Source organism: Cottoperca gobio, chromosome 8 (genome assembly GCF_900634415.1).
Source record: "Cottoperca gobio chromosome 8, fCotGob3.1, whole genome shotgun sequence".
Classification (NCBI taxonomy): Eukaryota; Metazoa; Chordata; class Actinopteri; order Perciformes; family Bovichtidae; genus Cottoperca; species Cottoperca gobio.
In genome coordinates this window covers 16,366,321-16,381,169 of record NC_041362.1, presented here as the reverse complement: position 1 = coordinate 16,381,169, position 14,849 = coordinate 16,366,321, and the positions used below count along the sequence as shown (strand labels likewise).

At 40.6% G+C, this 14,849-nt stretch overlaps 1 protein-coding gene across 1 annotated transcript; it reads right to left on the bottom strand.

The window, feature by feature from the left end:
* Positions 1 to 508: 508 nt before the first annotated feature.
* On the bottom strand, positions 509 to 14,517 carry LOC115012263 (caspase recruitment domain-containing protein 10). Its single transcript, XM_029437797.1, has 24 exons — positions 14,454 to 14,517; positions 11,590 to 11,835; positions 10,972 to 11,109; positions 9,884 to 10,070; positions 9,528 to 9,666; positions 8,156 to 8,371; positions 7,871 to 7,990; positions 7,015 to 7,140; positions 6,675 to 6,854; positions 6,397 to 6,495; positions 5,561 to 5,597; positions 5,386 to 5,423; positions 5,195 to 5,283; positions 5,058 to 5,104; positions 4,704 to 4,824; positions 3,940 to 4,117; positions 3,582 to 3,705; positions 3,204 to 3,444; positions 3,007 to 3,073; positions 2,782 to 2,884; positions 2,484 to 2,642; positions 2,225 to 2,337; positions 1,896 to 2,011; positions 509 to 1,620 (listed from the first exon to the last, which is right to left on the bottom strand). The coding sequence occupies exons 1-24, from the start codon at positions 14,515 to 14,517 to the stop codon at positions 1,413 to 1,415; spliced, it is 3,156 nt and encodes a 1,051-aa protein (XP_029293657.1). The 3' UTR covers positions 509 to 1,412.
* Between the last annotated feature and the right edge of the window lie 332 nt (positions 14,518 to 14,849).

Genomic DNA, 14,849 nt, shown 5'->3' with positions numbered 1-14,849 from the left:
AATTTAAGATGTCTTTGATATCAGAAATAAAGGACACAAAAAGTAAACAAATGGGTCACAAATTTGTGAATACATTTTTTGGATGATTTGTGACTTTAATTACAAACAGTTAATGTCCGTTTTCTGATTACCCCCGAAACAGCTTTTTAAGCATTTTACAGTTCTTTATTTATTGATTTATTACAAGATTTTATTTATCAGGATACTGAATCTTCTTTCGCTTCCTGTGAACAGGAATAATTGAAACATTTCCAGGTGGTTTGTCAATTTTAATGAGAATTTAAAGCAATTTAATGGTCATTAAAAAAATATGGTCTAATCTACTTGAGTGGATTTGTTTTTATTTTCCATTACTTTGTCATTACATTTGTGTTTCAGATTATTACTATAGTTTCTTGATTAAATGCTTCTGCACTGCTACACTGTTGTAAAATTTAAATTAAAAAAATAACACTTAGATCAAGTCTGTTGTATAATGAGGACACAAGTGAAGTAAAAACAATTATTTTGGTATACATTTAATTTTGGAACTGGTTATAAAATAAAATAAATGGCAATAAAAAACAAGTCATAGTTGTCATAGTGAATTACAGCTTCTGCTGTACAGTACACATGTGTAAATACAAATGCAGCATTTGCTGACTTTCGGTCATACCCAGCCCACTTAAAAAATATCCAGAAATGTAGTTATTTTTCTTTAAAGAAATCTGTGTATATATAACTACAGTTATATCAGTTTGATACTTTTAAGTATGATCTGTATAATTGCTTTACACCTTAAACATTATTTCAGCCCAAAAATAACAGTATTTACTGCAAATACAAAATGTGGATACACCCTCCACTACATCTCTGCTTACAACATACTACAATCCCCTTCACCTGTACCTTTCGTCCCCCCTTGTGTCCTCACATTTTACATTTCTGCTCACAACATGACTGAAAGAATGCCTTAAAAAATGGGCACCTTGTGTGATCCCTTGGGCATCACTTTAAAGTATGTGATACAACGTTGGGTGTAGTAAACTGTCACATGGCAACATGGTAACATGGCATAATTCCTGTTGATATAAACTGAAAACTGCAAATCGGTCTGTACAGAAATGAACGTTTTAGTTTGAAAAAGTTTTCACTTTTCTCACATTGTAGCCAGTCCTGCTTTTCTATATAGATGGAAATTAACACATTCCTGTTTGTTTGCATAGATAGTCTTAATCAGGCCTCCTTTGAGATTACAAATTAATCCAAAATTGATCTCGGTCCACTCACTTAGAATTGCCGGATGATCCAACACTACATGTTAATCCTTTACAGAAACCTGGCTGTGGTTCCTGCTTGCAGCTACTAGATTCTTTATTCACAGACAGGAGGATCAAGGTTTTATTGTGAAAATAAACATTAGGATCTCTCTTCTACTGCAGCCTATCCAGTTCGATCCATTCTACCGCCCTCTGTTGGCTGTGGATGCCATTGAGTATGGCTGCCAGCAGCTCATCAGTGCAGCTCCAGGTACTGGGCTCCAGAGTGTAGTAGAGCAGGGGCAGTGTCTCCAGCTGCAGCTCCTCGGCCTGGCACACCTCCTCCATTACGCTGTCCTCTACACACCGTGGAAGAAACTTCCTATTTTGAAGTGTCGGAGGATCATATGCAGCAAGTTAGAGAACAAAACTTTGAGCTGTTAAAAAACAAAACGTTGTCTTTATCTGTAGGTAAGAAATAACCACACTATCTGCACATGGAGTAAAATGCGTATTTACCCTACAACGTGAATGCTGTGAAGTATAAGGTGAACCTGGGCGGAGTCATGCTGCTATGATCTAATGCGTACTTACTGTAGCACTGAATTTACTGCACTTGCAAAGCAAACAAATCTGTTAATCTGAATGTGCCCTTACCTCAGCCTCTTGTGCTTTTTGTTCTTAGGTCGGATGTGGATGACGATAGGGTAGATCCCCTGTCTCAATAAGCCCTCAACACTGGGCAGCCCCAGTTCCAGCAGACAGTGCTTGTCCTGAGACAAAGAGGGAGATTTGGATAATGTGAGACAATGTGCATTCATTATGATCACCATACACATCTATTTCCATAAAACAAATAGCTGAAATAGCTATGATTGGTTATTGATTTCACCCACAAACACCTTCTTACTTTTCCTTGAGAGAGAAATGCGATGTTTGTGCCTTGACATGATTTCAACGATGATGTGTGTTTTTTTCCCCATTACCTGGCTGATGACATCCTGTATTGACTGCAGTCGTATTCCCAGAGCCTGCTCGGGACTGCATGACTCCAAAAGGAACACTCTCTTATCTCGTCTCTCTGAAGCCTGGATAGGCTCTGCGAACCGCAGGAAACAGGGGGAAGAGGAAACTGTAGTGTATGAAGAATCATCAACCTTTTTTCGAGTTTATCAGTGTTTGAATAAGTGTGTGTGTATGTGTGTGTGTGTGTGTGTGTGTGTGTGTGTGTGTGTGCGCGCATACCTGGTGGGCAAGTGTTGAACTTCAAACCAGATTCTGCTGGTTGCAGCAGCCTCTCTATGAGACCACAGGAGAGAAGAGAGGGGGAGAAGATTACCGGCCGCTTAGTCTGAACCTGCACCGGCTGCACTAAACTGTACGGGATCAAGTGCTCCTCGTGACCTGAGGGGAAACATGAAGGTAACATTAATGCAAAGTGCACACATACATAGATTGTCAAAGAAATCTGATACTGAAAAAAATAGGATTTATCAAACAGATTAGGTGTGGCGTTCAGAGAAACACTGTGGCTGGATCTTACGTTTGCTGAGTGTGTAAACGACCTGCTGTGTGGAAGCAAGCCCACGGCATCCGGGGTCCACTGCCTTCACCAATCGTACACGTCCAGGCGCTTTCTTCAAGAACTACATGTAAGAAAATAGAAAGAAATAAACATTAGTTGTACATTACCAGTTCTGTAATAGTTTGGTTAAGCACAATGACTGTGAGCCTGCTGTTCGTGTCATTTCAATATGAGCAGACTTACCTTCCTCTTGAAGTCCTTTTCCTCCAGGGCCATTTTTCGTAACCTTACAAGTAACAATTGTTGTGCCCTGAGATGGAAAATATGTATTTGTTATTTACACTCCTAAATCTGCATAGTTAAGATATGGTTATTTATGCTTACTTTTAACACAGAATTCTAAATAATATAGCAGTGACATCGAGGACTAATTGTCGTACCTGTTGTAGTTGGGCAAGGTTCCTGCCTTCAGGGGCTTGGCTGTGTGTGAGTCCACCAGGGAACAGTGCCAATGGTATTTTCCATTGTATTTTGTGTCTGTGACATGCACAATGTTATCGCAGGACACACCCAGAGACAGCGGGTCACCATGAGGCTCCATGTTGAGATTGACACGCACATAGAAGGAGTCGGCACCCATAAAAGTAGGTGACAAGAGCTGGGAGCACAGCTTGGAATACGCTGAGGACAGGAAACAGAAAAAGGGACAGTTTAGTCTCACCTATTTGAGATACGAATGAACACAACATTGAGGTTTTAAGAATACCGTATGACTGTTTTATATTCATTTTGAAAATCTCTGAGAAAAACGGACTCACCCTCTGGGTTGCTCTGGTGTTTGAGTGTTGAAGGCTCAGACCACCACTGCAGTGAAAAGTGGGCTACCTCAGCAGTGCACTGGCTCAGCAGCACACTGTCCCCACCAAACAGAACCCGCTCCAGCTGGACAACATGAAGAGAAAACAGCATGTTATGCTTCAGCCTTACTTTCTTATGGTCATCTTTTTTTTCACTTCATTTACATTTTTTTTGTGATCAAAACATTCACACATCTGCAGGCAGAACTGTGATGTGCACATGTCCAAAAAATGCACATATAAACAGAAGCACACATTCTTTATGAAGCATGGTACACACAATGCGCCCACAGGATTTATTCACCATACAGATACACACCTCCAGGAGCTCACTGCCCTCCTTCAGTCCACATAGTTCAGCTGGGGAGCCAGCTCTCACATGGCTGACGAAAATCCCTGTTTGGTTTCCTCCGACTAACGTAATATCGTCAGCTAGACTGGCTTTCCTTTGCTTTGGTGAGATGGGGGGGCTTGAGGACGGGGAACGGGAGGGTATCCTGAGAGATGGTAAGGAGAGGCAGCAATAGATAAGGATGGTGTGACATGTACATTAGGTAAAGATTTGGCAAAGAGCAGTACAACTTCACAAGTATATTCACTTTATATAATCAAAAGGTTAACTTGTAAGGTTCTTTCTGTTCTCTAAGACTTTCATCGTTGGCGGTTGTAGTTCGGTAAAAAGAAAATAGTTCCGGCATGAAAAGGCAGACATATCTATGGCCGATATCTCCAACACTTGGCAACTTACACCAAAACAATCTAGATTGATAAATATCACTTAATGTAAGAGTATTTTTGATTTTGGGGTGAACTGTCCCTTTAACGTTTAATGAGATGCTAATCACAGTTCTGATAAACTGTATCTGCTAGAAAATATGTTTTGGTTGCATAATAAGCGTTTCACAAACAAGATTAAGATCATGCAGTTGTGTAACACTCGTAAAAAGTCAATGGGCCAATACTCACAACATACCCGTGTAACATTAATCCCTGAAAATATTTTTTACTGCAGATTGTAAATTAAGACCTTTCGCTGCATCATCATCATTCTTATCTATGAAGGGGTTAGCTGCTCGATGTTACCTGGGAGCACTAAGATTGGGTTGGTGTGAAGAGACTGCAGGCAGCTTGACCAGGTCAGGGGGGAAGAGATGAGAGTGCAAAGAATTCCTGGAATCCCACAAAGAAGGTTCACTCTGCTCACCTGAAAACACAAGCAAGCCGCCTCATAACTTATGCTAGCAATTTAAGTGCAAAGGAAGCAAAACCAGAACTGGAACCAACAACTTCTCTGGTTTGTTTTATTATACTTTGACGCCACATGACTGAAAATCATCATAAGTTAAATTTGTGTTTTTCTACATGACTGATAACTAATACAAGTTAATTATCCTGTCCTTGTGACGGTTATTCATGTAAAACATGAATCAAATGTACCTGTAATGTTATCATTCTCATCACTGCCCCATGACTCCAAGTCAAACCTTTTCAGAGCAGGAAAAAGCGATGTTAGTAAAAAATGAAATAAAGGTGATTAAACAGACTGAACATATGTATCGTTATGTGAGACTCACTCGGTGTTGACTCGTCGGTTGATGGAGTTCATACACGGAGGAAAGGGAAACGTGGAGAGACGATTTATTTCCTTTTCGTTGTCTTCTGTCTGATGGTAGAGAAGTAAATAAAGACACACAGACTATGACTCTTCCATTCTTTTTCTCATTTATTCTTTCCTTCCTGTGTTTGTTAGAGCTGTGATACTCACTGATGACAGGAGATTCTCCTCTGAGTTGAAACAAGAATCTGTGAAGAAGAAGAAATAATATTTAAATACATGTAGTATATCTACAGTATATGAAGTAAATAAACTATTTAGTTGCAAGTGTTATATTGTGTAAAACTTGACAATCAGCTTCCAGGTATCAGTGTACAAATCTTACCCTCCGAGTTTTCATTTGCTTGGCCACTCGAGGGCATCTGTGACACAGAGAAGATGAGTAAATATAGTATGACTTCACAGCTAGTGAGAGGTATTGTGCAGGTACTAACACGCTAAGAGTTGCATAAGAATCTACAACAATGTCTCATACGCAGTCCAAAACATTCCCTGAAAACTTGTTGCAGTATCTAAAACAGTTGTGTCCCATAGAAATGATTACAGTACACAAAGAAGTAGTTACACTACATAAGTACCACACATTCTTACTAATTATGATTTAAAGGGGCCATATCATGCTCATTTCAGGTTCATACTTGTATTTTGGGTTTCTAAAGTAACATGTTTACAAGCTTTAATGTTCAAAAAACGTTTTTCTCATACTGCCTGTCTGAATATACCTGCATTCACCCTCTGTCTGAAACACTCTGTTTTAGCGCCTGTCTCTAAGAGAAAAAAAAGAAAAAAAGCCCAGTCTACTCTAAGAACTACATGGCGCACCTTAGCAAAGGTTGTTCTCAAGCCGTGGGTGTAGAAACTAAAATGGGGGGCGGTATATTCAATGAGCCTGCATGTGACATAGGAAGAGGAGCTAAATCTGAATGGCTGGTTGACTCACATGTTTTCTGACCAAGGCAGCCCACAAAACACTGATTGGGATGTCTTATTTCACAGTTTGCAGGGTTGGTAGGCAATCCAGATACCCAAATGGGGGTGCACAAGCACGGAAAAATTAAAATTTCTTATAATATGTCCCCTCTAAATCATGACTACGGCGATGGTGATTCTCCTGTTATTGTGAATGTGAGTAAAATAATAGTTATGGTAGCCCGCTCTGACCTTTCGCAGGCGGCTGCTCTTGGCCTGGGGTCGCAGGTCCAGGCCGAGGGAACAGCAGGGGCCGTAGCACTGGTCTTCACTGCACAGGGAAAGGTGGGACTGTGGAGCAGACACAGGGAATAATATATACTGTAAAATGTTATAAAATAAAATAAAATAAATGTATTATACATACACAACATTGGGATGTTGTGTATGTATAACATCCCAATGTTATGTGGTTGCAATTGGAAGACAGTGCTGCACTGCTAAGTTGTCGTACTCCTGCATTAACTCACACAGTGCAGACAGGGGATGCTCTGCTCCATTTGCTCCCGGCCCCTCTCCCTCTCTCTCTCCAGCTCCGTCTCCTGCTGCTCCAGGTTGGCCTGCAGCTCTGCAATGCGTTTACGCAGACGGTTCTTATCCAGCAGACAGTCGGTGTACTCCAACTGCAGGCTGTCTCGACTACGCAGTGCCTGGTGAAAAGAGAGAAAAAAAGAGAAAATAACTTGCTTTGTGTAAAAGCTGTTAAGACTAGTCAGGGATGCTAATGTGGGAGAACATTAAACTGCAACACAACTACTACAAATGTGCCTTGATGCAGTCTGTAAGATGGTTAGAGACTGTGTTCCTGACCTGGTCTCTCTCCTTTTCCAGCTCCATGATTTGGTTGAAATAGGACACACTCCTTTTCTGCTCAGTCTCCCAGTCCAGCTGGAGAGTTCTTTCCTTCAGCTGTAGCTGCTCGCACTGTGTCTCCATCTACAAACACAGTTTACCATTACAACCTCTATTCAAAGGCAGAAAAGAAATTAAACACAAACTTTTGCAGGACATCAAACCTTTCAACAACTGACTACAGTAAAAACTAGAAAAGTGCACTTAAAAGAGTGCAAATCTCCGCCAGGTGCGTCTCTCTCTCTCCTCCCACACAAAGAAGAGTTGACTCTCACTCAATTGTCCCTCCTGGCTCCCTTACAGTCCAGATGGCGGTGAAGATAACAAAAACAGGGATTTATTCATCTCGTATCGTGTCTAACTTTAATGGATCACAACATATCAGGTATGGAATGAATCTACAGATGCTCCGCTTCAAAATGACACCAAACCTTTATATGGATATCAGTTTTTGAGCCTCAACAAAGGCCAACATGTGGCCTGCAACAGACTAGATAAGGCCTGTGTTGTGAGAGGAGTGAGGAGTCAGCATTCAATGATGGTATAAAACAGTCAATGAAAAATTGTGAACCACCACAATCACAAGAGGTCCTTGAGCATACAGTCATAAATGTGCACAAAAACCCTGATGGGTCCAGTAGTGTATGAGATTAGCTGCAGACAAACAGGCAGACACACACACACACACACACACACACACACTCACACACACACACACATGCATGCATGCACACGACCAAACACATTATCTCCCCAAAGCTAACCTTTGGCGGAGATACATATAGGCTAATGATAATTTTGGACAACTTTTCACCTTGTCCCAGTGCTCCTCAGTGCTCTGTTGCTCCCCCTGTAGTCTGGTGATTACATCACATAGCTCCTGCCTCTGTTCTGCAGCCTCCCTGAGGTCCTGCTGCAGGATATCCATCAGAGCCTGAGGTAAACAACAAACATAAAACACTGCACCTTTAGAAACATCATGAGGAAAAATACACTAAATCTTTGTTTTGAGGGACAGACTATGAGGAGAAAGCAGTGTGGTTGATTGACACAAAAATATACAGTAAAGATGATAAACATAGTAGATTTTAAAACATACTATGACTCCAGTGGCACAAACTGAGTCCCTCATCTTAGTTTCTGTATCCTCAGCTTTTCCAACTTCAGTACGGTGCCGTGGCTTTTCTGGTAAAGCAGGGGGAGCACCATTTACTCCATTAGAGAGCAAACTGTTTCTTTTTGCTAGCGTAGTATTCCCTGGAGTATCGATGGTTTGTTTGTCTGCCTCTTTCAACCTGGACTTCAGGTCCTCGGCCTGTTTGGAGCAAAGCAAGAAATGTCCACACAGGCATTTGTTATGCTGTTGTAATACATTTAAAAAATGCAATGACATTGCTAATTGGTTGTTTATCTACAATAATGCTAAAAACAATTATATTGTGAAATGAATGACATATAGGCTTTTTGTACTACTAACAATAACCAGTCAGTGCAGGACTATTATGTAAGCTATGTGGTACAAACATACATTCTTTCCAAACCTTTGGAGTTGGGTGTAATAAAAGGTAAACCAAAGTGTTTATTAAACCTATTACACTCCTATATCAGCAGGCTCACTGCACATAAGGTAACAAGACCATAGTGGTAATAATGGAGTTGTTTATTCACATCACCAAGAAATAACCACGAATATTACCAGGTATTCACAACAAAGTGGTTCATACCTCTGTGGTATAAGCGACATGTTGTGACAGGGCACAAACTAAATAAAGGAGAGGCTGATAACATCTACACAGTTGGTTTGTTAACTTCAGTACTTATGTTGCAGCTGCGTGCCAACTTAAGCAAATTCACTTGAAGGGCTTTGGGCGCTGTTTCTTGCTGCCTTATCATGCCATCAATCAAAACATTCTTTTTATACTTATCCTAAGTCCGTATATACATATTTTTGAGAAAAATTGCCTTTAAAGATTTAGCAAGACACTACAGGTGAATAGGGTTAACCATTTTACTAACATATATCACCATGAAACTTCCCTAGGAAATAATGATTTGTATTACAAGATTTCTGAAAACTTATTTTTAAATCTGCAAATGAGGCATTATCTGATGCTAACTGTAGGTCAAATTAGGAGAAATCTACAGACACAAATAGAGAAAGTAAGTAAAATAAACCTAAATGTTTATTTTGGATATTTCTTTCCACTAGTCTGAAAGAAGACATGTTATGGAAGCAAAATAGCCCAAACTCTCCAGTGCATGTTTTTGCCTGTAGTGTCTCCTTAAAAGCACCTAAAACAGCACCTTTAGAGTTTAGAAGCAACATGGGAGAACAAGATGGGGGCCTTGTGACGAGAAGATCACTATTATTTGCAAATTCACCATTTCTGCAGCAAGTACATAGTTGCTTTTAGAGCAAGGATCAGCTCAGGAATGTGGTGGGAAATAGAGAATGACTATGGGGGACCAACCTGCACCAGTAGTGTTCTCTCCCGGGCGGAGGCCTTGCCTTGTTCCTCCAGGGCCCTGGAGTACTTCACAGCCTGCTCCAGGTGCCTGTCCTTCAGCTTGCCCAGCTCTTGACTGGCCGACTCCCAGTCCTGACGCAACCTTGAGATCACAAATCATCCAGTGAACATATTTCAGAACATCACTGCCCTTTTGACTCCATCAAGCAATTACCCGGTTCAACTGTCAGAGAAAGTTTCTTTCATGACTCATCGGTTACCCATGAATTGATGAATATAATTCTCTGGGCCAAGATTTTATTTTCACAGCCTATTAAACTTAAAGGAACAAAGTAATCAACTACAAAAGTGAGACAAACCTCTCTAGCTGCAGTCTGTCCTGATGTAACTCCTGAGCTTTACGTTCGGCGCGGCTGCGTTCCTCCTCCGCCATCCGGCAGCGATGAGACAGGCGTCGCTCACACAAGCGGCTGTTTCGAAGCTGCTCCCTCAGTTTACGCACCTCTAGAAGCAGAAACTGGGTCAAACCCTCCTGACCTTCCTCATCTGGGGAGTAGAGACAGGTGAAGGTTATAGGTCTTGGGGGTTAGTGGTTAATGTATGGAGAGGGTAAACTTCCATGCAAAGAAGAGAGGATTGTTTTAATGAGGGAGGAGAGGGGATGAATATGTGTCCTACTCCTACGTGACAAGCATGCACTTGTAAATACGTGGGTGCACTGAAACCTTTTGTCTACTGCGTGAAAGTGGTGAGGTGCAGAAGAAGTGGAAATCTACCAAGAGAATTTTTGTTCCTATACTGGCTCTACATGTTATGATCTTTATAAGAGACCAAAATGGCCAAATGTCCGAAAGCCTTTCATTATTCTGCTTGCCTTTCAATCCTGAAGATACTCCTTTTTAAGTGCTTGTATCTTAGGACTGTTTGCTGGCTATGTAACATTTAAATATAAACCTCAGTGAGCTCTTTTCAAAGCTTGAATGTCTTAGCTCTTAGTGTGTTTACTATGTGCCAGTAAAGAACCTTTTTACACAACCTCCCATGTAGATACCCAGGGCAGCCAACACAAGTAAGTAATTTGTTGAAAGTCAGATTTAAGTCTCAAGACTACACTGAAGTCGGAATTCCTAAATTTGTGTTTTGGGCCTGAAATGTTTGTGTAGTCCGAGCACGTTTACCAGAAGCAGGGGGTTAGGAAGTAGGGAAATGGACCCCACAAAATCTGTCCACAGACAGACAAAAATATAAACACCTGACAAAGTAGTCAAAACGGCTTCTGTGCTAGTTCCTGCTACACTATGTGCCTCCAGGAGCACATTTTGCCATAATGATTACTGTTTAATAAGCCATATTCACATACGTCGTAAGTATTTTGGTTGATTCTTTTCAAGCCTGAACTCAACTCGGTGACATGTGGTGAGTCCTCTGACATCAAATCCCTGCTTACCCAGTATGAGGGAGCATCGCTGTGTGGGCTGTTGTCCGGTCAGCTGTGTGTACTGGTCCGGGTGGTAAAACTCCAGCGATTCCATGAAGGCTTGAAGTCCTCGCTGGCCCTGACCACGCAGAATGTCCAGCAAACGACCTGTTGAGCGAAAAGGAAGAAAGTTTGAAAATGTGTAAGAATATGGAATTAATCAGTATCACATGCACAACGTCAATAAACTGATGCAAGCTTATGTCAGCATTTTGGTTTTGTACACTATCAAAGCTGAAACCGTCTAACCACAAAAATGCTACCTCTTTGATGTGAGTGTCATTTACACCGTAAACTCTGAGACGTACCAAATGAATGGGCCAAACTAGAAGAAACTACTTCTTATTGACCTCTCCCTTTCTGCTCAAACCTCATAGTCAATTCTCCTCAACTGAAAGTTTCAAATCTCAGATTCAAAAGAGTTTTTAAAGATATTTTTTAACATTTCCAGAAGCAAGTGAATCGTCTTTTAAGTCATGTCAAATTATTAAACCTAATGATTTTGCTTGAGGTGTTCAATTTAGCTTGACGGCTGGTGTTACTATGTGGATTTATTCATGCTTAAAATAAATGTTCTCTCCTCCTTACCGGCCTTGCTGATGCGCAGTGGGTACTGTGTGGAGTTGAGCACCTCATCTTCATCCTGTTCATCGATGACCTTGCACTGACGCAGATATGGTGTGAGTTTGGCCGGGTTGAGGATGCGCGTGAGCTTGTGCCGTACCCCTTCCACGCGATCCCAAAGCTCCTCACAGTGCTCCTCTGAATAGGGGGGAGAAGATCGCACCTCCTCCTGAGCAGCTATGTCCTCCGCATCTGCCCAAACTGTGACACCTGCAGGACACCGACAATTAACAGGCAGTTCGGGAAGTTTAAGTACTATCAAAAGGACGACTTTAAGAATTTAAAAAATCTTGCAATAATTAAGTGAATCTTTCACTGTCACACTTTTGCCCTGAGGGCCAGATTTACAGATATAAATCTAATGTCCAGTCCTAGACTAAATATCTTTTTCCCATAGAGAATTCCATTGGAATTTGTTTTTGTCTGAAAATGCTTATCTGCTACTCAGACATCAAATGTGGGTCATTCTTAATGCTTTAGAAAGGATTACTGGGTTTATCTTCTGCATTGTGAAGGAATGAGATGGAGCTCCTTACTGGAAATCTTCCAAGGAATAATGAGGGGGATTTACTCCCTGCAAGTCTGACTTATTCAACTTGAATCCATTTGCCCAACAGAAGGCAGATATGGTGTTACAGCTCACATAAGGAGGACACCTTGATTAGCTGAAAGCCAATAAGTGTTTACATGAATGAAAATGTGTAGTAAACTAACAGTGTGAGTTAATTTAACAGCAGGAGTGGTTTTAGACACTGTTTAATTCCTGTAGACTAGAGCAAAGGGTCTGCTGTTACGAGGGTCATAAACTATGGGGGGACTTTGTGCGTCAGTGTCTCAGAGCGCAGGAATGAAAATAACGGCGTGACTCATATCGCACACCTAAAAACACCCCAGGAGGACCACAGACAAGAGTTTTCTCTGTCCCATTCACTTCACATTGTGGAGGAGACAATGAGAGAAAGTGAATAACCCTGCCACTTCAGCTACATATATACTCACACTAATTCAGTAATGCAAGGGAGGGAAAGCTTTTTACCAGCCTTCCTAATCCTGTGAGCAATTGCTGAGCAAGGCCCACTATAACAACACAAGCCCCCAAAAGCTGAGTTGATTCAACAGGCAGAACCCCATGTCTCATTTCTGTTGGTTTAACAAATGTAGTTCATAATCACAGAGAGGTCCAGCTCACCAGTTTCTTTCTTATCTCACTGAAATGCAGCACGTGTTTCATTTTAGAGCTGCGACGATTAGTCGATTGACAAAATAATAATCGGCAACTATTTTCATAATCGATTAATCGTTAAAATAATCTTTCATGCAAAAATGTCAGAAAATGCTGTTTTAAGCCCCTCAAATATGGAGATTTCCTGCTTTACTCTGTTTTATGTCATATTAAAGTGAATGTCTTTGTGTTTTGGACTGACAAAACAAGACATTTGAAGACATCACCTTGGACTGGGATGGACATTTTTCAATTTGTTCTGATATTTTAAAGACCAAACGATTAATCTACAAAAACCCTCGGCAGATTAATCAATAATGAAAATAATCGTGAGCTGCAGTCATATATTTTTGCTGCTGATCAGCCTAAGAAAGATAAGTAAAGACATTACTCCAGGATCTATTAACTTGTGATGGGCATTTGTCATACTTCATGGATTTATAATAAAAATAACCTATACATTAGTCAATCATTAAAATGATCCTGTCCTTATTACCCCCAGTGTTATTTACCAATGATGATAGTGAGGCTGCTGCTGCTCTGTGCAGCTGATCAGATTGAGCTAACAGGCAGGTCGGGGCAGGTCTGGATGCTCCGGAATCTCAGTCTTTTCCCATAAACACGTCTACTGCTCTCATGTGATTACCTCTGAACTCCTCCTCCTTACACTCCAAGTGATAGAAAACTAATTTGAATACTATCCTGTATCTACACTGACAAAAATATGTTAACCAATTTAACATACTTAGTTCATAAAAAGTTAATGTTTTAACAATGATCTCTTTTCAGTGAATCTACCACCACATTTTCTTAGTAAATGATTGATACAACCCAATTAAAACTAAGGTTCAGCTAGAACTGTAAAACAAACAAAACAAAAGTTAATCTGCAGTGCAAAATTAAGATCTTCTTTCCATTCAGGGAAAATAATGAAAAAGCAAATAATAACACAATATCGGCTGATAAGATAATATATTCATATATATACCAACAAGAAAACTTTGGTTATCAGATGTTTTCTCTGACATTTTTACATTTTGTGTGAAAGATTAAAAGGTTTTGAAAGTAGCTTTAATAAATATACGATGACATTTTGTATTTGACATGACTGAAAATATACAGTTAGCTTTGAGTTTGGACTTTTGGGTTAAATCATTTTAAAAAGAGCTTTTGTTTAGATAATTGATGCAAAAAACAGAAGGCAACTTGAATTATTAGCTGCCATAAATAATATCACATAATGTCACTGGATATAACTAGAGAAAAGATCAATTCCTTAATGCTCCACAGTGGACATACTAGTATTACAGTTCTACACAAGTTTGAGGATTATACATAATGTTGTAGATTATTGTATAACATTTAGGAGTAAAAAATGCAATTTTCACACTTGCTAGTAGCAGTCAATTTCATTTTGTTGACACGAACCGGAACCCGGACCTTATCACTGATAATATACCTGGCTATAGCGCAGCATTGACGCCTAGTTAAATAATTACTGACTGATCGAAAAGCTGCAAGTCAATCATTTCCCAGAGGCACATTTCAAACGAATGAGAACATACAGAAAAGGGAGAAACTGTTGAAATCTTAAATGTAGGCTTACCACTCATGTCTTGAACTTTCTTGAAACTGTTTTGAAGATAAGACCAAAGTCCTCTACATCCCATTCGGGTCCGAGAGACAGGAGGAGTGAAACTGAGGAGTGAGGTCAGAGTATGTGCGCCACCTGACTGGAGGTCCTCCTTTACGCACACCTTAGCACACTCAGCTCCTCCGCCCTCGGTCACCGACCGGAACAACTCAATCGGCAGCCAAGAAGAACGAAACAAATTACCAACTTATCTCCACATCACTGCGGATTTCCTCTATTAACACTCTTTACTGGTCAGGGATGGTTCGATGAAAGCCATCTGTATAATGTCTATATAAGAGTCCTTAAGCACTAGGTGGCGCTTGCAACCAAAGATTGTCCACTCAAAGCTGCCGCCGCGCCCAGAAG